The following is a 23,253-nucleotide window of genomic DNA, read 5'->3' on the forward strand; positions in this document are numbered from 1 at the left end:
CCCAGCACCATCAGGAAAACATGCTCCATCATTCACTGTGATGTGCGCTGATGAGGGGAAAAAAAAGGCTTGTTCATCCATCAGGAATTCACTGATGCTGTCTCTAGGTGAGCAATTTGCCAGCGTTACCTGGTGTCACTCATTAGACACAAGATGTAACAGTCTCATTTACTCTTCGGGCTTCCTGTCACTTACTTACTTTTGCATTTGACTTTGCACATGAAACTTAAGCTCGTTTTTAGCCTCTGTCGAAGTCGGCTTTCAAATTCCTGCTCATTAAGCCCAGTCCCAGTGTGTGGGCTGCATGCACAGGAGAGGGGTTTTGGAAGCCAGAGAAGTCCCCTGGTGCCTGTTGCCATTAGGCTTTGCAGAACAGTGTGTGTGTGTTTCAAAAAGCCAGCAGAGGAAGCAGTTTCTGCCCTCCCATCACTAGGTCTGAACTTCCCAAAATGCCTGGGCTTTGGCTGCATTTTAGTTGTATATTTTTTACAGACTTGTGGGCTGTAACTTTTTAAGACATCTACATTTTTACATTGGATGTGATTGATGCTTGTAGCCTGCTTAGGGTTTTTTGTACTCAGACATAAAAGCAGGGCAGAAAGGGACAGAATTTTGTTTCCTCTGAGGAAGCAGAACCAGGGCTTGAGCAGGTGTTTCATTGCCAGAGCTTTGCTGGTGTCTGGAGCGGAGACACCAGAAGATGCAGGTGGGAGATGTTTCAGGACTGAACCAGAGTGTTTCCCTTCTCTCTGTGTCTCTTCTGCTGGATTTACTCAGTTTTAGCCTCTCCTCTTGCTGGACAGGTGTGAGAGCAGGGGGAAGGTGAAGCTGTGGGTGCTGCTGACTCAGGGACTCAGGACACGCAGGGATGGGGCGGCTGCTGCCTTTCCCTGAGTTCCCAGAATTTCCTGCAGCCACCCAGGCCCCCTGTGCAGCTGTGGTGGGCACAGGAGCAGCCATCCCTCGCAGCAGAGCTCGTTGGTGTCTGTCTCTTTCCATCCTGTTTCTGTGGACAGAAATGGCCCTCTTTGTTTTTAAGAGAGTCCCTCCCATTCGTCTGTCCCTCGCTGCGTCATCCAAACTTCATCCTATCCTCGTGGTTTGCACGCACTGGATGAATTTAGGATGAATTTCAGCCTTGACACAGGCAAAGGACCAAGGAAATCGAGTGATGCTGAACTGAATTGTGGTGTGTAGAAGCAAAGCATTGGGGGTGATTCTGCAAGATGCAGAAAACTGGGAAACTGGCATTTGAGAGGGCTTGGTTTTGTGCTGAGACAAAAAGCCCTGTTAGAAGCAGTGTTTATTTCTCTGCACCGTTGCTTTGGTTGTCACAGCTCAGCTCTTCGGGAGGCAGAGGGTGAGGAGCAGTTGTCTACAGCCTGATGGGAGGGAAGGTGGTAATCCCTGGGATGTCTCTGCAAGTGTGCTGGAAAATCATTGTCCCAGGCACCATGGAAGGGGCTGATTTCTTTACTGGTGGTGTTTAATGTGGTGTAGAGCTTGTAAGAACCACAGTGGAGGGACTGGTGTTGAGATATGCACTACAGTGATAATGCTGCAAATTCCAGAGCTTTAGTGTTATTAAAATGTCAGGCTGATATCTTCCTCAGCATTAAAAGTCTTAATGTACTTTATCCTTTCAAACTCACGGTGCTCCAAGTGAAAGCGTGAGGGAAAAAAAGGTGGTTACAGAGCAGAGGATTAACAAGAAAGAAAAGGGGGATGCCCTGATGCAAGGCTGCTGTGCAAATTGCTTCTTTGAGCACTTGTGCCTTTCAGTCGGGCTCAGATTCAGCAAGACATGTTCACTTTTGTGACAACAGCCTGGAACTTGCTTGTGTTGCCCAAAGGGAGCATTAGCAGCAGTGCTGAGCTTTTAATGTTGTTGGAAAGGAGCTGATGTGGTCACAGTGGGCAGGCAATCCCAGGTGCCAGCACAAACTCTGGAGTGACAGGAGGGAAGGTCCCCTGTGCCTGCAGAGCTGGCCTGGGGCTCGTGGCCATTGCTGGGCTTTTGGACTCATGGAATTGTTTCATCTGGAAGAGACATTTAAAGGCCATTCAGTCCAGCCCACCACAGTGAGCAGGGACACCTTCAACTAGGCCAGGCTGCTCGGAGCCCTGTCCAATCTGACCTTAAACATTTCCATGGATGGGGCATCTGCCACCTCTCCCTGGCCAACCTGTGCCCGTGTTTCACCACCTCATACAAAAATCTCTTCCTTACATCTACTCTCAATTGACCCTGTTCTGGTTTCAAAGCGTTTCGCCTCATCCTTTTGTGTCCATCCTGCTGATGCATCAGGGGAGAAGGTGTGTGGGGGAAATGGGAATTCTGGATCGCGTCCCCTTGCATCCACGTGCGCATTCCGGGTGGTTGTACGCTTCCCCGGGCCACCCTGGATGGCTCTGCCTACTCCTCGGAGCTTCCCGGGGAAGTCACCAGATCTGGGGGTGGCAACACACGCTGCCAGCTGAAAGGCTTCAGCAGGAGGAGGGGATGAGGAGCCCAATCCTGCCTGCGCTGTGCTGTGCTGTGCTGTGCTGTGCTGTGCTGTGCCGACACGCTCGGTGCCAAGAGTGTGGGGCACGGAGCGCCCGCTGCTCGCCCTCCTGGGAATAAATAAACACAAATTCATTAAATTAATAAGGCAAAAACCCGGCTTTTGAGGGATGCGGAGAGGAGGGGGAGTCCCTGCGCCGGGCCGGGCGCTGTCCGCGGTCCTGAACGCTCTGCGGTGCTGACCAGTCCACAGTGCTAACCAGTCCATGGTGCTAACCAGTCCAGGTGCTAACCAGTCCATGGTGCTGACCAGTCCATGGTGCTGACCAGTCCGGGTGCTGACCAGTCCACTGTGCTGACCAGTCCATAGTGCTAACCAGTCCACACTGCTGACCAGTCCAGGTGCTAACCAGTCCAGGTGCTAACCAGTCCATGGTGCTGACCAGTCCACACTGCTGACCAGTCCATGGCGCTGACCAGTCTGCAGTGCTGACCACCCCAAGAGGAACCTCCTCACTCCGCACAACTCCCGACAGGAGGGTGCAGCCACAAGGGGTCAGGGACAAGAGGAAACGGCCCTGAAGTTGTGCCAGAAGAGGTTTAGATGGGGTATTAGGGGACATTTCCTCAGCAGGAAAGTTGTCAGGCACTGGCACATCTGCCCAGGGCAGTGTTGGGGTCACCATCTCCGGGAGTGTGTAAAAGATGTGGCACTTGGGGACGTGGTTTGGGCTGGGCTTGGCAGTGCTGGGTAATTCCAGGTGGTTTTAGATGGATTTTCCAACCTTTACAACTCTATGATTCTACACTCTAAGCACAGTGCTGGGCTTTCTGCTGCCCTCTGTATATGCCCTTTACACCAGGTTACAATTTTCCCCCTATTTTCCCCCCATTTTTCCAGAATGGAACAGGCTCTTCCCCAGTATAACTCATTTCCTGTTCAATGCTGCTTCCAGTGCCTCTCCTCAAATGGCAGCGGAGAGGAATCCAGTCCCCAGGCAGTGAATTAGGAGGTGGTAGCTGCTCATTTTTCATCTCTGTGATGATAAAAAAAAAAAAAAATCTAATGCAATCATCAAAAAATAAAGCTGCGTTTTTCATGTCTTCACCATTAGGAATGTCTCTTGCTACTGCTCTCTTTTCCCTCCTACTCCCAAATTATTGAGGTCTCAGCAGTGTTTAAAATCTCGTGGAAATTTACTTTTGGATGCCAGCAAAGGGGTGGGAGTTTGAGTAATCTCTAGGGCAATAACATTCCAGAAGTGTTGTGTTCTCTTAATAAAAACACTTCTGATTCAGAAACATAAATGTTATTTTTCCAAAGGCACCCTCCCGAACGGGGCTATTCTTTCTTACCCTCTCACTTAAGGCATTACCACTCTTGGGTGACATTCTGCTGCTTCAGTAGCCATAACCTTACATTTATTGCACGCGTGGCCACAGCAGCCCCGTCTGATAATTCTGTTTAGGGCTGTGAAATTTGCCTTCAGCTCCAAAATCGAATCCATTCTCTGCCCTCAGCTCCGTGATGGGCTCATGCATGTCTCTCTCTGCCAAGGATGTTTGTGGTTATTGATGCTGAGTGCGGCTATTTATCACAGACAATACAGAACAAAGAAGAATTTATTAATAAGTCTCCTGGTCCCATATGCTTCCCCGAGGAACCTGAAGCGTGCTATTTTCTCCTTGCCCCATTTATATCTACATGGTTTCGCTGCTGTCCACTCAGATTAAATGCTGAGGAGAAGGAGCAGCTCCGCAGCTCACGGCCGGGTCACAGCGAGGGTTCAGCGAGGGCTCCTGGGTTATCGGGTGGCAACAAACAGGGAAATAATGTGGAATTCTGTGAGAATGACACCAGGATGTCACCCAGGGGTGGGGTGAGGATGCTGCTGGCCCCAGGCAGCTCCAGGGCTGTCGAGGGTTGCTCTACTCAGCTTTTGGTGTGGGTCAGTTTGTGTCAAACAGGGCCAATATCCACAGGCAGGAGCTGTGCTGTGTCCTGCTGGGTGACAGGGGCCACGTGGGGGCAAGCAGCCCCTGCTGGGGGCCTGTGGCCTTTCTCTTGCCTCACTTAAACAGGAGCACAGAATCACAGAATCATTTTGTTCGGAAAAGACCTCCAAGACTGAGTCCAACCTGCGACCAATCCTGAGCACTGAGTGCCACATCTTATCATTCCTTGGGCACCTCTGGGGATTGGGACTCAAACCTCCCTGGGCAGCCCCTCCCAATGTTTAACAACCCTTTCATTCTTCTTGATGTCCACCCTGAACCACCCCAGTGCAGCTTGAGGCTGTCAGTGCAGCTCCTGTCCTGTCAGAAGCTGACAGGGAGAAGAGGCAACCCCAGGTTCCTGCAGACACCCCTGGTGGGAGCCTGGGGCCTCTGTTTGTCCATCCCTCACCCTCCTCTTGGCCCTGCTGGGACACTGGAGCAGGCAGAGAGGGGGAGGATGTTCTGTGGGAGCTCCTGCCTGGAAAATCAGAGTCACTGCTGTGGGGACGCAGTGATTCCTGCTGTGCTCGAGAAAGGGAAGGTGCCTAGGGAAGTTCTGGCTTTCCCCCATCTTGTGCCTCCTTATGCACTAATTAAAGGTCAGTCCCATTTGCATTCAGCGCATTTCTCTCCTTCCCTGGGCATTTGCATTGGTAGAGTTGTTTTCCATTTGACCAAGCCGTGGCTGGAGCCATCGCCCGGGGGTGAAAGTCTCTGCTCCCACCTTTGGAAAGCCAGCAGAGCCCATGGTGGCTCAGGCAGCATCTGCAGGAGAGAGGAGCAGAGCCCCTCTCGTGCTGCTCCCCCTCCCCAGCCCCACAAGACGAGCATTAGGCATTTATAGGTTTTTCTCCATGGATACATAGCTGGGCACGTTGGTAAAAATATACCCGTGCACGAGTATATTTATGTGTAGTGCAGCCAGGCAGCACAGGCTGAGCTGATTCCCTCGGGTGGAACACCAGCCTTCCCTCCGAGCGCTTTCAAAGGGGAGCTCTGCTGATAATTAGTGCAAATATTTTGAATACAGAACTCATCACGGGCCTTTGTCGCAGTGACAGGCAGTGACCTGAGATACATTTCTCCTTTCTTAATGCACCCGGAATATGTAATTAAGAGGTGACTAAAAGATTCTTTATCACTCTTTGTTTTCTAACGTGGCAGGCTGTTATGAAATGCTGCCCCCTCCTTCCGTGGCGTTCGGTTCCCCGTGACAAATGCAGGGATGGAGGTTTGTTCTGCTCTTCAAATCACTCCGAGCTCCTCCACTTCCAAGGTGCTGTGCCTGCCTTCTGCCTGGCCCAGGGCTTTGAGAGTCAGAATCTGGAGGCAAGGGCAGTTGGCAGAGTAGGAACTTGCCCAAGAGGTGCTGCTGGAAGGGCACAGTGAGGGTGGGCACGGTGCTGCCATCACATGTGCCCAGCAGCTGTGGTGCTGCTGAAGGAAATTTGTGGAAATACACCTGACAGCAGGATGGAGAACACCCTGAGTGCAATGTCTGCAGGCCCTGAGCTGAGGCTGTGAGGCCCAGGGCTGGCCCCACGTTGCACAGCACTGGGCTGTGACGCGCTGCAGTAAATGCGGCGTGGCAGCACCTGAGCAGGCTACGTGCAGAGCAGATGTGCCCTGGCTGGGCTGGGCCCTGGCACAGCCTCACCCTGTCCATTGTAGATCACCTCCCTCGCCACCAGCAGCGCCCAGAACGGGACTGCTGAAGGAGACGTTAAAGGGTTGGGAGCAGAGGAGGAACTCGAGAGGGGAGAGTTTGATCTCTGGGCTTGTTCCCCATCTGGGAGATGGTGGAGTGTTGGCAGGGCCTTCCCTGGCTCCTTGGCCAGCTCTGCTGTGCTCATCACCTCTGTGTCCTCAGAAACCACAGCACCTTCCCTGCTGGGACCCTCAGCCCTCCCATGGGTGATGGGAAGGGACCCAGGCTGCTCCTTCCTCTCCTCCTCCTCCTCTCTGGGGAACTCCACCTGTGGGGCTGCATCCTGGGATGGCTGCAGCAGCCTGGAACCTCCCAGCCCCACCAGCTTTCACTCTCCTGTTGACTTATTTGTTTGTTTAATTGTTCCAGCTCGCCGCCCTTACCTGGCAATCCCGCCTCATTACAGGAAACACGGGGCTTTTATTAGGACTGTGGAGTGTCATCCAGTGTTTTCACTGAACGTATAATTTGCCATGTATGAAAACCATTTCCCGAATTAATTTACCTACTGCAAACAGTTTGTATTAATGAAAATGCATTTTTCATGTGGGTTTGCTGGCAAAGCTGGCTGGAGCTCAAGAGCTCACTTTATCCATCCGGCGTGAGTAGGAGATGGAATTTGTTTAAAAATTAAATAAATAACACACCCACCCCCCATTTTTTAATACAATATGGCCCAGCAATAATCTCCGAGGCAGACTGCAAAGGCTGCAGAAAGCTCCATCTGTGGCATTTTAATATGCAGCATTGTCTCCCGTTTTAATATCCCCCCTTGCCCGGCTCGTGTTTGTGTAAGTGAGAGGCGAGATGCTGTCATCTTCCCGGGTCACATTTTGCTGCTCAGAATGAACAGAAGTGGAGATGGATGCAGCCATGGAGCCCTTCCCATATTAACACGCATATTTTAGAATAATTGATGCTGAATTCATTTTGCAGCCTCGTTTCTCCTCAGCCTTCCCCCACCCCCTCTTTCATATTTGCATGGAAAAAAATCCTGTGATCCGTCCAGATGGCAGCTGGAGGCTCTCAGCTGAGCTGGGCCGTGCGCTGGCTTTGGGAGGCTCCTCGTGGCCAGGCTGGGATCAGGGGCTGGAGGTGGGATGCTGATGGCTCTGGCGCTGTCTGGAGGGCAGGAGGAGGCTCTTGCTTGGATGTCACCCCAACGATGCTCAGCTGCATTTGGGGTGTCCTTCTCTGCTCCTTGGCCAGAGCTGCTGAAGCCAGGCTTTGTGCATGGCCAGGCCTGAGGGGACATCAGGAAATAAAACCTGGGGCAGCACCCAGGGAGCGGCATCATTCTCTGTAGAAATGTGTTCATCAAACCTCTGGGATGGGCAAGAATGAGGGTTCTACTGATGCTTTAAAATAAGAAGGTTTGAAATGGATTGTAAGGCTAGATTAGGAAAACTTGCTCCTGTTTGGGGATTGTCTTCAGTTACTGCATGCTAGCAGAAAACCCACACCAAGCTCTTTTCTGTAAGTGGAAATTAATACAGGCCTGTGGAATTTCCCCTAAGAGAATCAAGGAAAAGGTTTGAAAACGTGCAGGTGTGTTTGAGTAGATGTTCTGCAGTGCCCACAGTGTTCTTGGCCTTTGTAAGGAGCCCTGCACCAGCTCAGTGTCCAACCTTTGTCCCCGTGAGCTGGCTGGGCACCCCCTGTCATTTCACAGCCCCTTTGCAGGGTTTGTCTCTGCCCTTGGTCCCAGGAGGTGACGCTGAGCACCCCAGCCTGCTCAGCCCCTGGTGTGTGCAGCTGAGCCCAGGAATAATCCTTTGGACATAAGTGGACATTTCATGTGCTTAAAGTTAAGCCTGTGCTTAAGCCCAAGCAGGACTCAGGCTGGCGAGCTGGGCACCCTTGGGTGGTGGTGGGCACCAGGAAAGGGGGCACAGCCCGGGCAGGGGGGTGAGGCTGGAGCAGTGGGCCCTCAGCAGGGGCTGCAGAGCCCATCCTGGGTGTGCACTGCTGCCCTGAGCCTTGCAGGGTGCAGCTCTGCAGGCGTTTCCTGCTGCTCTCCCGCGTTTGGGGACTCCCTAATCAAGGACATTCCTGAGCACATGTGTCACCTGCCACTCAGCACACAGCTTAACCTCATGCCATGTGTTTATCTCATTCCAGGACTACTGTCAGCAATGCCACTCTAAGCATAAACTTAATTATATCTCCTCGGGTAGCAGCAGGGAAGTGATTTATTGCTGCTTTTTGTTCCCTCCCTCCCCTCACCTCTCTGTGATTATGCTCCTGCTTGCTGCTGTGGAGATGCTGATGCTTGACTGCAACTCTGCTGCAGTTGCAGAGCCCGTGTCTAAAGGCAGTGCTGGCCAAAGGAGCCTCTCAGTGGCCACAGAGCTCCCTCTTGGTGGCCCTGTCTGTACACCCACCAAACCAGCAGGGTGGCACAGTGCACTGGCATTTCTGGGTGGGCAAGTGGGAACTTCCAGGGCTAATGCTCAATCATGCCTTTTCAGAGGATCCTTTTATTTTAAAATAATTGCTGTGCCGAGGCAGGAGTCCCCTGGCTGAAGTGGCTCCTTGGGAGCAGATGTGCTGGCTCCTCAGTGCTCCTTCAGCTCAGAGGCTGAGGTTCCCCATCCAGCTCTGTGCTGCTGGCTGCTTTTCCCTGGCTCCATCCCCACTTCTGGGGGTGCTGACGGGAGCATCCCCGCAGGAGGCTCCTGGCTGCTCTGCCCTGCTGCCAGGCTCGGCTCCTGGGGAAGCAGAGAACTTTGGGAATGGTTTCTCTTCCCTGTGCCATCCACCAAGGCTGCTACTCTCGCTCTCCAGGGAAAGGGAAGGTGCTTTAATTATTCCTGCCTTCTGGAAAGCCGTGGTAATTAGCAGCGCTGCGGAGAGCAAGGCCTGGCTGGGCTCCCGAGCACTTTGAGGAGGGAGAAGCTGTTCAGTGCTCTTTAAAGACATTTCCCCTCTGAGCTGCAGCTGTGACAGCCCTGGAGCACCTGGAAGTGGCCCTGGCTGTGTGGGACAGAGTGGGATTTGAGGTGCACTGCTTACCTTGGGGTCCCTTTGGTGAGTGCCCCAGGTTTTTTTACAGCTTCAAATCAGCCCCAGGTTTCAGCATGCAGAGCACAGCCCTGCCACAACGCACTCGGAATTTCTCCATGTGGTTTTGAACAAATTGCTGATTATTTTTCCCCTCATTATTCACCTGACAGAGGAGCAGGTTGAGTAATTAGTGAAGGCACGTGAACTTTGCGGTGTTTTTATGAATAAAACATGTGTGAACTGGCTGGGTGCTGGCCCTGCTGCTCCAGCCTGTGCACCCACCCATGTCTGTCAGTGAGGACATCCCTGGCCTGGCCTGTGCCACTGTCCCCGTGTCACCCTCCCTGGGACAGCTCAGCCTTTTGCAGTGAAAGCTCCTGCAGGAAAGCTGGGCTGCCTTCCTCACGCTGCTGATGAGGAGTTTCTTTGTGTGCCTGTGCTGGATGCTGCAGTGGCCCCTCCTGGCTCCCAAAATCACCCCGGTCCCGCCCTTCCCGCGTGTGCGAGGCAGCAGCAGCTGCTCGGAGCGGAGCGGCGGCCAGCGAGGCTTCAATAGCAGCTGAAAGGGAGGAATCATTTCCATCCAGTCACTTTGGAGAGGCACTCGGAGGCGGGACCTGGCTGCAGCGCTGCAGGGACAGAGGGACCGGGCTGGGGAGAAGTGCTGAGCGTTCCCAGGCTGCTGATGGGGGAGATCTGGGGGCCTGCCCTGGACAGAAGGGCTGTGCCATGGGATTCTGTCACCTCTGGAGCTGGGCATGGGAGGCTGGGGCTGTACCCAGGGGATTCTGTCACCTTTGGAGCTGGGCATGTGAGGCTGTGCCCATGGGGTCTGTCACCTTTGGAGCTGGGCATGTGAGGCTGGGGCTGTGCCCATGGGGTTCTGTCACCTCTGGAGCTGGGCACAGGAGGCTGGATGCTGTGTGCCAGCCAGGGAGGCACTCCCCAGCCCATGCCACCCTGTCCCTTTGTACCTCCATGTCCCCTGCTCCCTCCTGTGCCTGCCCTCCGAGGGGACCCAGCCGTGGTGGCTCCCTGGGCTGGGCTGCCTGTCCCCGAGCCCAGCCGCGCCTGCTGGAGCTGGCACTGAGGCCTGGGGCTGTCCTGGCACAGCCAGTGCTGTAAAGGCACCACTGGAGCGTGCAGAGCAGGAGGGAGCCCTGGGCAGGAGGCCAGGGGCTGAGGAGGTGTCCCCCAGGCCGGCAGTGGCAGTGTCCCCTCTGTCCCCGTGTCCCTTGCCCTGAGCCCTGCTCCGACCTGGCAGCTCTGGGGCACCCCCAGAGCCTTCAGAGCTTGCACGAGATGAGGGGAATTCATCCTGAATGGCACTGCAGGGAGGCAGAGGAGGCAGGAGCAGCACACAGCGAGCTCGAGTCTCACATAAACCGTGACACAGGGAGTGAGATGCAGGTCACCCTTCTGAGGCACAGGACAGTTACAGGGTCCCAGCTCTCCCTGATCACCCCAAACTGAGAGAATTACAGCAGGAGGGCTGTGTGCATGTCTGTGCCACCGTAGTGACAAATGGATATTCCCCCTCCAAAACCAATGATCATCCTGCTGACAATACCCAAGGGTGCCAAGCCCTCATGTTCTGCTCCGTGTTTTCTCCAGACTAGCCCTGAACAGGCCAGGAGCAGTGCAGGGAGCCAGGGCAGCCCCTGTGTCCCCTGAACTCCTGGGAGGCAGGTGACAGCATGGTGTGACAGGATCTCACCTCATTTGAGGGCTTGGAGTCATGCAGAGGCCGCTGCTCTCCTGGTGAGCTGCCCCAGCCCCGCGCTGCTCGTTGCTAGGAAATCACACCTGACTGCAGGGCTGGATTGCCAAAGTCGAGCTCAGGGATGTTGTGTCAGGGTCAGGAGGACACAGGATCTCTGTTCCCTGTGCCTGTGGTGTCCAAGGAGCTGCTCAGAGCTGGTCCAGGGGGTTGTGCTGCATCCCACAGCACCTCACCAATTCTTCTGGCCCAGAATGGTTTTGAGGTCACGTTGTGAACTCTCTGAGTGCTTCCCTGCTGGCTTTGAAGCCTCAACTGTTCCTCACAATGCCCAGAGGCTCCCTGATGCCAGGAGGGAATTATTTTGATGGGAAGGGTCTGTGCCAGGCCTGCCTCCATCAGGACTGCCAGGTTGCTAAACAAAGCCACCGGGGCTGCTTTTCTTCTTGAACATCTAACTAGGTCAGCATCCATTTGCCTTGTCTTAATAATTATTGATAAGCTGCAGGGGATCATGTGTGGTGCAGAGGGGGCTGCTCCTGCTGCCAGCTGCCCGTGCAGCCCCTGCCCTGGCAGATGCTCTGCAGGGATTTGTGCCCTGGCTCTGGTGGAACACCAGGGTTGTTTCCCCCCGGGAACCTGTGCAGCTCCCCAGCTCCCTCTGAACCTTTGCAGGTCTGGAGAATGGGAGGGAATGGAGGAGGGCTTGTGGCGGCATGCTGGTGGCTTTTGTGGCTGCAGGGACCTCGCTCCCTTCTGGCCCTTTCCAAAGGGATGCTCACACACACTTCAGTCAGTGTTTGCTGCTCGCTGGTGGGAGGTGAGAGCAGGGATGTCCCCGTCCCACCCCACACTGCCACCAGCCCCGTGAGCGCTCCTGGCTGCAGGGAACACAAGGAGAAGTGGTTTTCTTCTGGAATCGCCCCCTTTGGAGGGTGGGAGACAGGGAGGAAGGAGCAGAGTGTCCCAGGGGCTGGGGAGGGTCACTGTGAGCTGTGCCAAGCTGCCTCCAGCCTCCAAGGCAGCAGCTGCTGGGGGAATCGCTGATATCTATAAAGTGGCAGGAATCTGTGGCTGTGCAGAGCCAGGTGAGTGGGTCTGGGGTCCCCTCCTCGGCGTGGGCTCCTCTCTGAGCCTCCACAATCAAAGCGTGCAGGCTGACTCCAGCAAGGTGAAAGGCAAAGGATAAATCCAACCACCCTCTCCAAGCCGCTCAGACTTCAGAGCTGAAGAGGAGGTTATGTCCTGGGGATTTTTTTTCTGTTGCTTTTCCAGCACTAATGAGCAGGGAGGAAGTTCTACTCTTTGTTCCAGTCGCGCTCGCTGAATTTTTTTCCCCAGCGAGCAGCAGGGAGGGGAGGAGGGGATGGGAGGCACCGTGCCCGGACACGTGGGACCAGCAGCGAACGGCACCGTCCCGCTTCACCCCCGAGCTTCAGGTGACACAGCTGCTTTTGGGAGGCTTTTGGGTTCTCTCATCAGATCAAAACAAGGCCTCGGCTTCGGCAGGATTCTTTCAGAGCCGGTGCAGGGCAGTGATGCGCAGCTCTCTTGCAGTTTTCCACATTGCACAGAGAGTTTCTGACCTTGACTCCTTCCAGCAGTCTCTGGATAGCTTTTTTCTGGGGAGCCTGCACCAGTCCTGCCCTTTACAGAGCTCTGTGTGCTGTCCTTGCCCAGCCAGGCACACTTCTGGCTGTAGGAACACAGAGTGTGTGAGGATGTGGGCTCTGCTCTCCCTTCCTCCCAATCCAGTGGTTTTAAAAACCAGTTCAGAGCACCCTGCGTGTGAGAGCTGCTGGGAGGGCAGGGGCTCACTGGGTGCACTCGTTCAGGCAGGGTCTGGTAAAACTTCACCCAACTCTGGCCTTCCTCTAGGCCAGGGCTGGGATGTGGCCAGCCCAGGCTCAGCCCTGAGCACAGGGACACTGTGCCCAGGGGTGACAGGGCCACTGTGCCTGGGGGTGACAGGGCTGCTGTGACTGGGGGTGACAGGGTCACTGTGCCTGGGGGTGACAGGGCCGCTGTGCCTGGGGGTGACAGGGCCACTGTGCCTGGGGGTGACAGGGCCACTGTGCCCGGGGGTGACAGGGTCACTGTGCCTGGGGGTGACAGGGCCACTGTGCCTGGGGGTGACAGGCTCTGCCACCTGCCCTCACCCACCCCAGTGCCCACTGCCCCTCCACGAGGGCTGGGCACGACTTTATCATAATGCAGCATGAATTTCATTAGCTCATTTGCCTCTGAGCCCAGGGATAATTTAATCCAGGAGTGGTTTAGGAGGTGAAGCGCGGTTTAGTCTGCGGAGCCCCTGCCAGCCGAGCTGGGCTCAGGTTCAGGCTCAGGGCTCAGGCTCAGGGCTCAGGCTCAGGGCTCAGGGCTCAGGCTCCGGCTCAGGCTCAGGATCAGGCTCAGGCTCAGGGCTCAGGCTCAGGCTCAGGCCCAGGGCTCAGGATCAGGCTCAGGCCCAGGGCTCAGGATCAGGCTCAGGCCCAGGGCTCAGGATCAGGCTCAGGGCTCAGGCTCAGGGCTCAGGCTCAGGCTCAGGCCCAGGGCTCAGGCTCACGCTCAGGATCAGGGCTCAGGGCTCAGGCTCAGGGCTGGCTGGGCACTGTTGGGCTGCACACAGGCAGGGGGATGTGGCACTGCACACCCTTCCCATCTCGTTAGCCAGATTTTATAGCGTGAAATAACAGCGGCGCGAGGGCTGCGCTGACCGCGGCACACAGAGAGGGGGTCCCTCTCACGTGCCTCTCATTTCCCTTCCCTCTCATCACGGGAGGGTTTACTTAGCAAGCTGAAAAAAATCATTACATATGCTGCTAGTGGCCTGGTTAATTAAGATCTACAGTTCTCTGGGTAGGAAAAGACGACCTATATTTACTGTATGTAGGAAGACATCTGTCAGCTCCAAGCGCTAGATATCCCAGCACAGGTTTGTCCTGCTTTTGCAGGCTCTGAATTGCAACTGTTTTAAGCTCTGATGCAGACCAAGTTAATTTTAAGATGACTGTTACTATTCTAAACATAAGGAAGGGCATATTTAGCCTCTCAGTACTCAAGAAGGCAAAACCCCCTGCATGTTTCTAGTAATTTTTCCCTAACAGTTTGCACAAAACAACAACAACAAATCCTATTTGGTTTCTGCAAAAGAATATGTTCGAGGGTGATCGTAAAATAGATTATTTTTAAATCTGCAGATGGTTTCCACATATTCCTCCTCAGCTCACTGCAGCTTTCCACCTCAGTAAACTGGTTTGTAATTTAGCCGAGGGCTGTGGAGCAAGCGTTCTGTCGTCTTGTTTTTCTTGTTCGCCTCCTTTACCCCCCCACGCCCCCCTCTGCTTTCTGTCCCCTTTCTCTCCTCTCTCCTTGCTTCTCCCCTGCCCGGGGGCTGTCGGTGTTGGGATGGGTGTGAAGGGATGCTGAGCCACGGCTGGCTTGGCCACGGCAGCCCCTGCACCCCGTGGGCAGCACTGAGGGGAGCTCCTGGCAGGGCTGGGGCTGGCACTGGGGCTGGGGGGAGCCCACACCATGCTCCCCCTTCTCTCCTCAGTGGGGAAGCTCTGCCGCACTGGGCTGCTCCCATCCACACAGGCCCCTCCAGCTGAGGGAGTTACGGGGGGCTCAGGCCGTGGGGAAAGGGTGAGGGATGCAGAGCCCTGGAAAGGATAATTAGAGGAAGGATGCACTCTGAGTTCTGCAATGGCGGCTCCCCCCTCCCCCCGCTCCCTGGAAGAAAACACTGCTTTTTTTATTTCTTTGTTCTTTCACGGTTCGGCATTATAATTATTGAGATTTCACTGCAGGGCAAAATGATCATTTGACAATGTAAGTGGGGAAAATAATTCTCATGTTATCCAGCAGCCTCACTCTTATTATAATTATGGCGAAACTCCTGCAGACTGAAGTGGGGGCAAAGAATTTCCGCCTATGTGGTGTTTGGCTTTTCAAGATTTCTCAAGATTTGATTGCAGATGGGAGAATTTTTTCCCCCTCCCATCAATAATCCAAGGTTGGTGATGGATGGCGGAGGACCAGGGTACCTGTTGTTTTCCCCTTTGTTTTCATTAGGCATTTTCCATTTCTGTCATTCTCAGCGCCGGTGATGGATTTTTATGAGCAAATATCTTGGTTCGAGCCACTCAGAATTGTTTGCACAGTAATGTCTGCAGCGGCAGCAAAACCCAATTAAAAAAACAGAGGAAAATTGATGCAAAACTGCAAATCAGCCCCTCTCAAGATGGGGGACAGCGACGGCTCATTGTGTGCTGAGGCAGGCGGTGGGGCTGGGTTCACCTGGCTGGGGCTGGGCACCTGGGGCTGGGTTCACCTGGCTGGGGCTGGGCACCTGGGGCTGGGTTCTCCTGCCTTGGGCTGGGCACCTGGGGCTGGGCTCACCTGGATGGGGCTGGGCATATGGGGCTGGGGTCGTGGGGGTTTCTCCCTTTGGCTGTGGGCAGTGCCATGGCCTTGGAGGTGCTGTCAGAGAATCTCCAGATTCTTTGTGAGCCATCCTGCCCAGGGCACTGTGGCCACCACACTCCCTGTTCCGTGCTCGATTCCATGACATCCTGCATCCTGTGCCATCCATCCCACACCATCCTCCATCCCTGCCATCTTCCATCCTGTGCCATCCTCCATCCCATCCCATCCTCCATCCCATCCCATCCTCCATCCCATCCCATTCTCCCTCCCATCCCATCCTCCTTCCCGTGCCATCCTCGATCCCATCCCATCCTCCATCCCATCCCATCCTCGATCCCATCCCATCCTCCCTCCCGTGCCATCCTCCATCCCATCCCATTCTCCCTCCCATCCCATCCTCCCTCCCATGCCATCCTCCCTCCCGTGCCATCCTCCCTCCCGTGCCATCCTCCGTCCCGCAGTGCCAGCCTGGTGCCCAGCATCCCTCCGCATCCCTCTCGGGGCTGGCAGCCGTGGCAGGGAACACGGCGTGGTGGCAGGGAGGTCTGCTGTCCCCTGCCAGCCCGGGGCTGATGGAAGCGAGCTGACAGAACACAGGCAGCATTAGCCTAATTATGGCCATACCCGCTACCTCTGCGTGGAATTTCCTTTCTTAGCGACTTCCTGTTTTCCTCTTTGAGATGCAAATTTTTGCACAGTCCTCGATCCAGATTTTCTCCTCATTAGCATGAAATCTGACTAGTTCCGCGGTTTTTTAAATAGCAAATGAAAAAATGAAAAAAAAAATAAAAAAAAGAAAATTAAATGCTGCGCACAAAGTAGCGGCGAAGCCCCCACTCCCCCCCTTGATTCTCGGGGGCAGGGGATGGAGGGGCTGGCGAGGATTTTTGGGAATCACTCAGCCACAGCCGCGTTTTTCCACGCCAGGCTGCTCAGCTGTGCTGGTGCGTGGCTGAGCGGGATGCGGGATGCGGGATGCGGGATGCGGGATGCGGGATGAGGGAATGAGCACGGAGGGGCCGCGGGCACAGCCCCTGCCCAGCTCCCCGGCACCCTGGGCTGGGCACACAGGTCCAGCCTGGGGACCGCAGCGTTTACTTTGGCTTCCTCCAGGAAAACGAGACTCGTCGTAACAGGAGGTTTAAAAAAATAAAAAAAAAAAAAAAGAAAGAAAAAAGAAAAAAACGGCGCTCCAAAAATCCCGTTTTGAATTGAATGTTCTCTTGGTGGATTTTATACGTTTTTATGCCTGCCGTAATCCCAGCTCGCTGCAGCTCAGCGCTGGGAGAGGGCTGCTGAAGGAGCCGGAGCAGACGGCACTGTTTTGTGCTAAATGTCACTCTAGCAATGCTCAGCTCCGCTCGGAAATAGAAATACAACCCTGGCTGTGGTGCAGCGGGGTGAGCCGGGCTCGGAGCTGCCCCGCTCCGCTGCCGGTGTCCCGATGCTCCGGGAATGCCTTTTCCCTTTTGCCTTTTGCCTTTTGCCTTTTGCCTTTTGCCTTTTGCCTTTGCCTGGCATCGCCTCCCCCTCCCCAGCTTCCCTGCCCAGCCCCTCCCTCCCCGCTGCTTTCCACCACATAATGAGTTTGATAAGAAATTGTCTCGTTAACAGGATTAGCCATGGAAATCTCTAGTCCCCTCCTATTCATTTTGTAATGCTCTTCATCCTGTTCTGTAATTTTCTGCCGGTATTAGGCGGCTCCGGACCACCTCGGGAGATTAATTCCTCCTCCTTTGGCACTGCCAGCGTGGCTGGTGACAGGGGCTGCTCCATGGGCAAGCCCCGGCACCGTGGTCCCCACCAGGGGATTCCTCCTCCTCCTCCTCCTCCTCTTCCTCCTCCTCCTGCTGCTCTGGTTCGGTGAAAGTGTGCCACTCCCAAAGTCGCTTACGCAAACAAACCCAAGTGTCCCCAAACACTGCTGGGTTTCGCTGCCAAGCGCTCCGGTGACTCAGAGGTGGATCAAAACCCGGAGAGGCAAACTGTGCTCTCCCTCACACCCGTGTGAATCCATTTCCGTGGGCAGCATAATTCCGGATTTACTTCTAGGAACATGACTCGCAAGACTGGCCCTTGGGTAAATAATGACTCCTGATTTAATAACTCCTGCCAGCCCTGCAGGATACCTCACTTCCGAGGCAGCTAATAGAGAGAGATCTTTCCTAACATCTGTTTGCCCAATTTTGCCGACTCGTGAGCCTGGATCTGGGAGGCAGCAGAGGCTGCCCGCTGCCAGTGAGTCCGGTGAGGATGGAAAACATCAGGGAAAAACGGTGTGGAAAACATCAGGGAAACACGGTGTGGAAAACATCAGGGAAACGCGGTGTGGAAAGCATCAGGGAAACACGGTGTGGAAACATCAGGGAAACGCGGTGTGAGAAACATCAGGGAAACACGGTGTGGAAAGCATCAGGGAAACACGGTGTGGAAAACATCAGGGAAACACGGTGTGGAAAACATCAGGGAAACACGGTGTGGAAAGCATCAGGGAAACACGGTGTGGAAACATCAGGGAAACGCGGTGTGGAAAGCATCAGGGAAACGCGGTGCTCACGGTGCTCCACTGCAGCCACGTGCTGGCTGCTCAGGATGCAGGATTGGCAGTGCCAGCTCCTGATGATGCCCATCATTTGTTCTGGTGTGTGTTTTCCTACGGCCTGAGAAGAAAATCCCTGGTTTTGCTGGAAAACCTCTCCACTAGCACAGCAGCCGCTGTGCAGTGTCCTGGGCACCCCCAGGGCAGGGTGGCAGTGGTCAGTGACACATGTCCCTGGTTGCCATCCTGTTGCAAAAACTGGATGCTCAGAAATCCCCTCCAGTGTTTCCTCTTGGATTTTTTGGTTTGTCAGAGCCCCAGAGCCCCAGGAGCGGGGCACAAACAGCTGCTGGACAGCAGTGTGACACGGAGGTGACAGTGACACCCTCCTCGTAAACCTTTCCTGCTTTTTCTTCTCCTGTTTCACGTCTCCCTCTCAGAAAAGCCATTTAAATGTAATTCTGTTCTTAAGCCCTCTCCCTCATGCATGCCTAATGAGCAGCCGGCAGAGGTGCCGGAAACGGCCCGAGTAGGATTCAATCTCGCCGAGTGTCGACAAGTCATTTGGAAGGAGCCCTGGGAGCGCGCCCAGTTTTATTACAGCGTAATTAGAAATAAAATCTTGTTGCGGGAGGAGAATGAGAGATGGGTGTTAATCCTGGAACGGGAGGAGATGGAGCCACGCTTATTAAGGAGATTAGGGAGGGGAGGTGGAGAGACCGTCACGACTGCCCGATTTCCACCCCTCCTCTGCTGTTCCCTCTGCCCTGACTCCCGCAGAAACCATCGGGAAAAGGGAAAAGGGGCACTGCCCCTGGGGGAGGATGAGGAGGAGAGGAGGATGAGGAGGAGCCCGAGCTGCGGGCTCAGCTGGCGCCACTCGCGTTACAAATGCCCGGGACTCCTCCAGGTGGGAACCTTTGGCTGAGCTCCCAGCTCTGCTGCCCCGGCTCTGCCGGAGAGCTCCTCTGCCTTTGGCAGGGCTGGGAACAGCGACGGCCCTGCAGCTCCCGTGGCATCCCCACGGCAGGCAAACACGTAAATAAATCTGTCAGATTTGTGCAGGTCCTATGAAATTTGCATCGGGCTCAGCTCACATCGGGCTCAGCTCTTTAACATCTCCGCCGGGGAGGGATGCAGGGAGCTTTAATCTCAGTGCCCGGCCCAGGCCCCCTCTGCTCTCAGCATTTGCTGTGGCACGAGCTGGGCTCAGCCTGCTGAGATGAAAGGCAGCTCTGGTGCATGGGCACCGATGCCAGCCCCCTCCTGTGCCCGTGTCCCCTGCCCTGCTGGGCGCTGGTCCCAGGGCTGGGCTGTCCCCGGGAGGGAGGCGGTGATCACGGGCGGGCAGGAGTTCCCATCCTGGCTGGGTTTGCTGTGGATGTTCCTTGTCCCCAGGCGAGCTCCATGCCGGGCAAACGGCATCCTGGAGCAGCAGCCACAGCAGAAAAGTGCCACTGTGGCAGCGCTGGAAAATTACAGGCTTTGCTCTTTGGGGCTTCCCCCTCCATGCCTTCCCCCCGGGAGGCGTTTGTCACTTTAAACGTGGCCGCAAATAGCAGCAAACACTTATTGGATTTGTTTGGGATGCCTTGAGATGCTCATGCTCCGAGTATGGCTAATTCATAAACGCTGGCACCTATTGATTCTGCAGCAGTACCAGGGGAAAGTTATCTCATTAGTCTTATGAACTCTGAACGTGCTCCCTCCTGCAGCCCTGACCCCGTTGTTTTGATAAATCTATATTGGATTGAGCAGGAGCTGGTAACCTGCACTGGCTGTAATCTTTCTCTTGGAATTGGGAGCCCCTTGGGAATGATGCTGGGGTTTCAGGGCCACCACTGGCAGCTGGGTGTGGGAGAGGTGTGTGTGTACTCAGTGAGACCACGCAGGAGAGCCCCCCTCTCACCCTAATGCTTTCCCCAGGTGAGGGGCCAGGTCCTGGGAATTTAGGTGGAATTCAGCTCGTGCTGGGATCTTGGTTTGATCCAAGGGCTTTGGTATCTCCAAAGGTAGCAGCTCAGGTCTAGCTGGAAGAGTAATTAGAGGTGCATCAGCCTGACCACAGACGCGCTTAATCCTCTGCTTCCTGTAAAGCCTTTCCACCTCCTGGCGGGCAGAGAGATCTGATTTTGTTTGGAGCCCTGCGACGTTAATCTGCCTGGCAAACTCAGCAATAAGTCACTTGGGTGAGGTCTGTTGGAGCTGTCACATCAGTTACAGCCCCCCGAGCATCTCCCCTGAGCCAGCAGAACGTTCCTCGACAGAGGCACTTGTCCCCTCCCAGGAAAAAAAAAAAAAAAAAAAGAGAAAAGGCAAAGGAAGCTGTGGAAGGAAGCTGTGCTGTCAGCTTGGGTGGATCTCACACGTGATGGAACAGTGTCACCACACCGTGCGAGAGGCAGATGCCTCCTGTCGCTCCACGGTGGGGATGTGGATGCTAAACCCGCCGGGTTTCTGCCCGTTCCTGTCCCCGGGGAAGTTGCTGTGGCTGGAGCCCCATGCAGAGCCTGGATCCCGGGCACCAGGCTTTGTTCCCAGCCCGGAGCACGGCAGCGCAGGGCTGTGGATCCCCAGGCACGGCCGCGTGTGAGGGTGTGGGCTGGGGCTGCCAGCACTTCGCAAAATACAGCCCCGTTTCCATGGAAACCGGCTCCCCCCATCTCAAACTCCAGTGCAGCCGATGCTCTCCGCTTACTGGTTTGATGGGAGATGAAAAATTAATGTTTGATTTGCATCTTATTGCGCTGCTGTGGGACCACTCCCCCGGCCCTTCCGCGGGGGTCGCACAGAGCCCGGGGCGGCTCCCGCTGGCGGTGGAGCCCAAATCCCCGAGTCCTGCACCGCCGGTGCCAGCCTGCGGGGCATGTGCTGCCATGCTGGGGCCGACAGCCACGGCACGGAGCTTTGGGCTGAGCGTTGGGCTGGTGAAGGGATGGAGTCCCAGGGGTGCTGCTGCGGGTGTGGGGATGGCAGCTCCTGGGGCTGGGGCTGCTGCTCGTGCTCCCAGGGAGCATCAGCACGGGGTGCCAGCCTGGCAGCGCCTGTGCCTCTGTTAGCCACAGCTGACTGGCATTGTGATTAATTGTTTGCTGTTTCTGTGCTGTTTGGAGTCCCTCACTGCCTTGTGTGGAGCAGTTGGAGTCAAACACTCGCATCTGGCTGAGCCACGGCTGCAATGGTGATGCCAATGCCAGCACAGCCCGGCACTGCCATTGCCTTGGCTTGTGCCAGGGACACTCCCTGGTTCCCTGGGTGAGGATCCCTGCTTTCTGCTGCTCTGTCACCTGCAGAATTTGCAGGGAATTGGGCCTGGGGTCCTGCCCAGGCTGTGGGAGCCAGAGTGCTCTGGGAGCATTTGCCTCTCATCCTCTGTCACTCGTGCTTACTCTGCACTCCTGAGTTTGACCATGGAGCTTTCTTCTTGCCTAAATTGAGACTACCCAGGTGCTTCCAAAAGGTGCTGGAAGTAGAAACAGTTGTTTGGCCTCATCAGCTAGATCCTGGCTTAGCAGGCGTTGTGCAGGGCTTGAGGGAGCCGTTTGCAGATGTTGCTGATTTACAGGCTGGGTTTAAAGGTTTTCACTCTGAGCATTCAGCTGCACTAAATTACCTTCTGCAGCCGTGGGGTTTGGTAGGGGGTGGTTTGGCTGGCAGCACGGTGCAGCCGAGCAGATGGAGCATCCCATCCCAGCTGAGACTGGCGCTGGAATAAACCCCAGAGCCCCACAGAGCTGGGGGTGAAAGCCTTGCTTGGCACGGAGGGGCAGGGCAAAGTGTTTCCAGGTAGGCAGGGAGCCTCTCCAGAGCCTCAGCTTATCCTGCTCTCCATGTAGCCACTACACAGGCCTTTCTATTGGTGTTAATTACTGTTATAATTCATGATGAATTACAGGGGTCAGGAGCCAGCCAAAGACTCCTTCCCCCTGTGCCAGGCTCCAAAACCAGCTGGCCTGAGGGGGCTGCTCTCCCGCCACCCTCCTCCGGGGCTCCAACATCAGCTCAAGCCCTTATTTGTTTTCACACGATTCTAAGTAAGTTAAGCTAATTATTAACTCAGCGGGACGGATTCACTTTTAATTGCCGCGTTGCCATGGAGCGCGTGGCACGGCGGCGGAGCAGCGTGTGCCGGGGCTGTGCCACCCGCCCCGCTCCCCCTCTGCAGCCACGGCCCGCCCGAGCCCGAGCCCTGCGGGCCCAGGGGCGTGTGGAGACACCCAGAGCCACCTTTACACCCGGGCGGGTGTGTGTACTTACACCTGGGTGTGTGTGTGTGTGCTTACACCCGGGTGTGTGTACTTACACCTGGGTGTGTGTGCTTACACCTGGGTATGTGTGCTTACACCCGGGCGGGTGTGTGTGCTTACACCTGTGTGTGTGTCCTTACACCCGGGCGGGTGTGTGTGCTTACACCTGGGTGTGTGTGCTTACACCCGGGTGTGTGTGTGTGCTTACACCTGGGTGTGTGTGCTTACACCGGGGCAGGTGTGTGTGCTTACACCTGGGTGTGTGTGCTTACACCCGGGTGTGTGTGTGTGCTTACACCCGGGTGTGTGTGTGTGCTTACACCTGGGTGTGTGTGCTTACACCGGGGCAGGTGTGTGTGCTTACACCTGGGTGTGTGTGCTTACACCTGGGTGTGTGTTTGTGTGTGCTTACACCTGGGTGTGTGTGCTTACACCTGGGTGTGTGTGCTTACACCTGGGTGTGTGTGTGTGCTCGCCCAGGGGGAGTGATGAAGGGAGGCGGTGCCCACAAACGCCGGGGCTGCTGTTGCACACACGAGGTTCCTGTGGCTCACCAAACTTCAGCAGCCTGCCCGAAACTTCAGCCAGAGCTGCACCCCGATGTGGTGAGGGTGCAGGGAGGTGGAGCAGGGTCCGTCTTTCTCTGCCACAGCTCCGGTGCCGGCTCGGAGTGCAGGGGCTCTGCCTGACCCGGGTGCTTAGTCTGGGGCCAGGGGAGGCTCGCTCACTCTTCTCCTCCCTTTGTGTCTCCAGAAAATAGGTTTTTTATTACTTCTTATGGAGGTTTGTACATATCGGACGTGCAGAAGGAAGATGCCTTGTCCACCTACAGGTGTATCACCAAGCACAAGTACAGCGGGGAGACGCGGCAGAGCAACGGCGCCCGCCTCTCCGTCTCAGGTGAGCCCGTGCGGCTGCCGGCGTGGGCGGGGGGCGGGCCCCGTGCCCGGAGGGGGCCCAGCCCTGCCCGCTGCCCCCTCCCCTTCTTGCCGCCCCGCACAGGGAGCGCTGGCATCGCCGCCTCGGGTCCCCGCAGCCCGGGGACGTCCCGGTGCGGGGCGGGAGGGGCCGTGGGGGCAGCGCGGGGCTCCGGCAGTGGCC

General features: G+C 55.6%; 1 protein-coding gene across 3 annotated transcripts in view; it reads left to right on the forward strand.

Annotated features, from left to right (window-relative positions):
• Window positions 1-23,253, forward strand: part of DSCAML1 (DS cell adhesion molecule like 1) — a 98,622-nt gene that overhangs the window by 45,957 nt on the left and 29,412 nt on the right. For all 3 annotated transcript variants that reach the window (XM_071449497.1, XM_071449494.1, XM_071449495.1), the window contains exon 4: window positions 22,906-23,052. In XM_071449497.1, the coding sequence (XP_071305598.1) occupies window positions 22,906-23,052 (147 nt within the window). The remainder of the gene's footprint in view (window positions 1-22,905; window positions 23,053-23,253) is intronic.

The sequence above is a fragment of the Agelaius tricolor genome, unplaced genomic scaffold (assembly GCF_023055355.1).
Source record: "Agelaius tricolor isolate 1412-34295 unplaced genomic scaffold, bAgeTri1.0.p SCAF_29, whole genome shotgun sequence".
NCBI lineage: Eukaryota > Metazoa > Chordata > Aves > Passeriformes > Icteridae > Agelaius > Agelaius tricolor.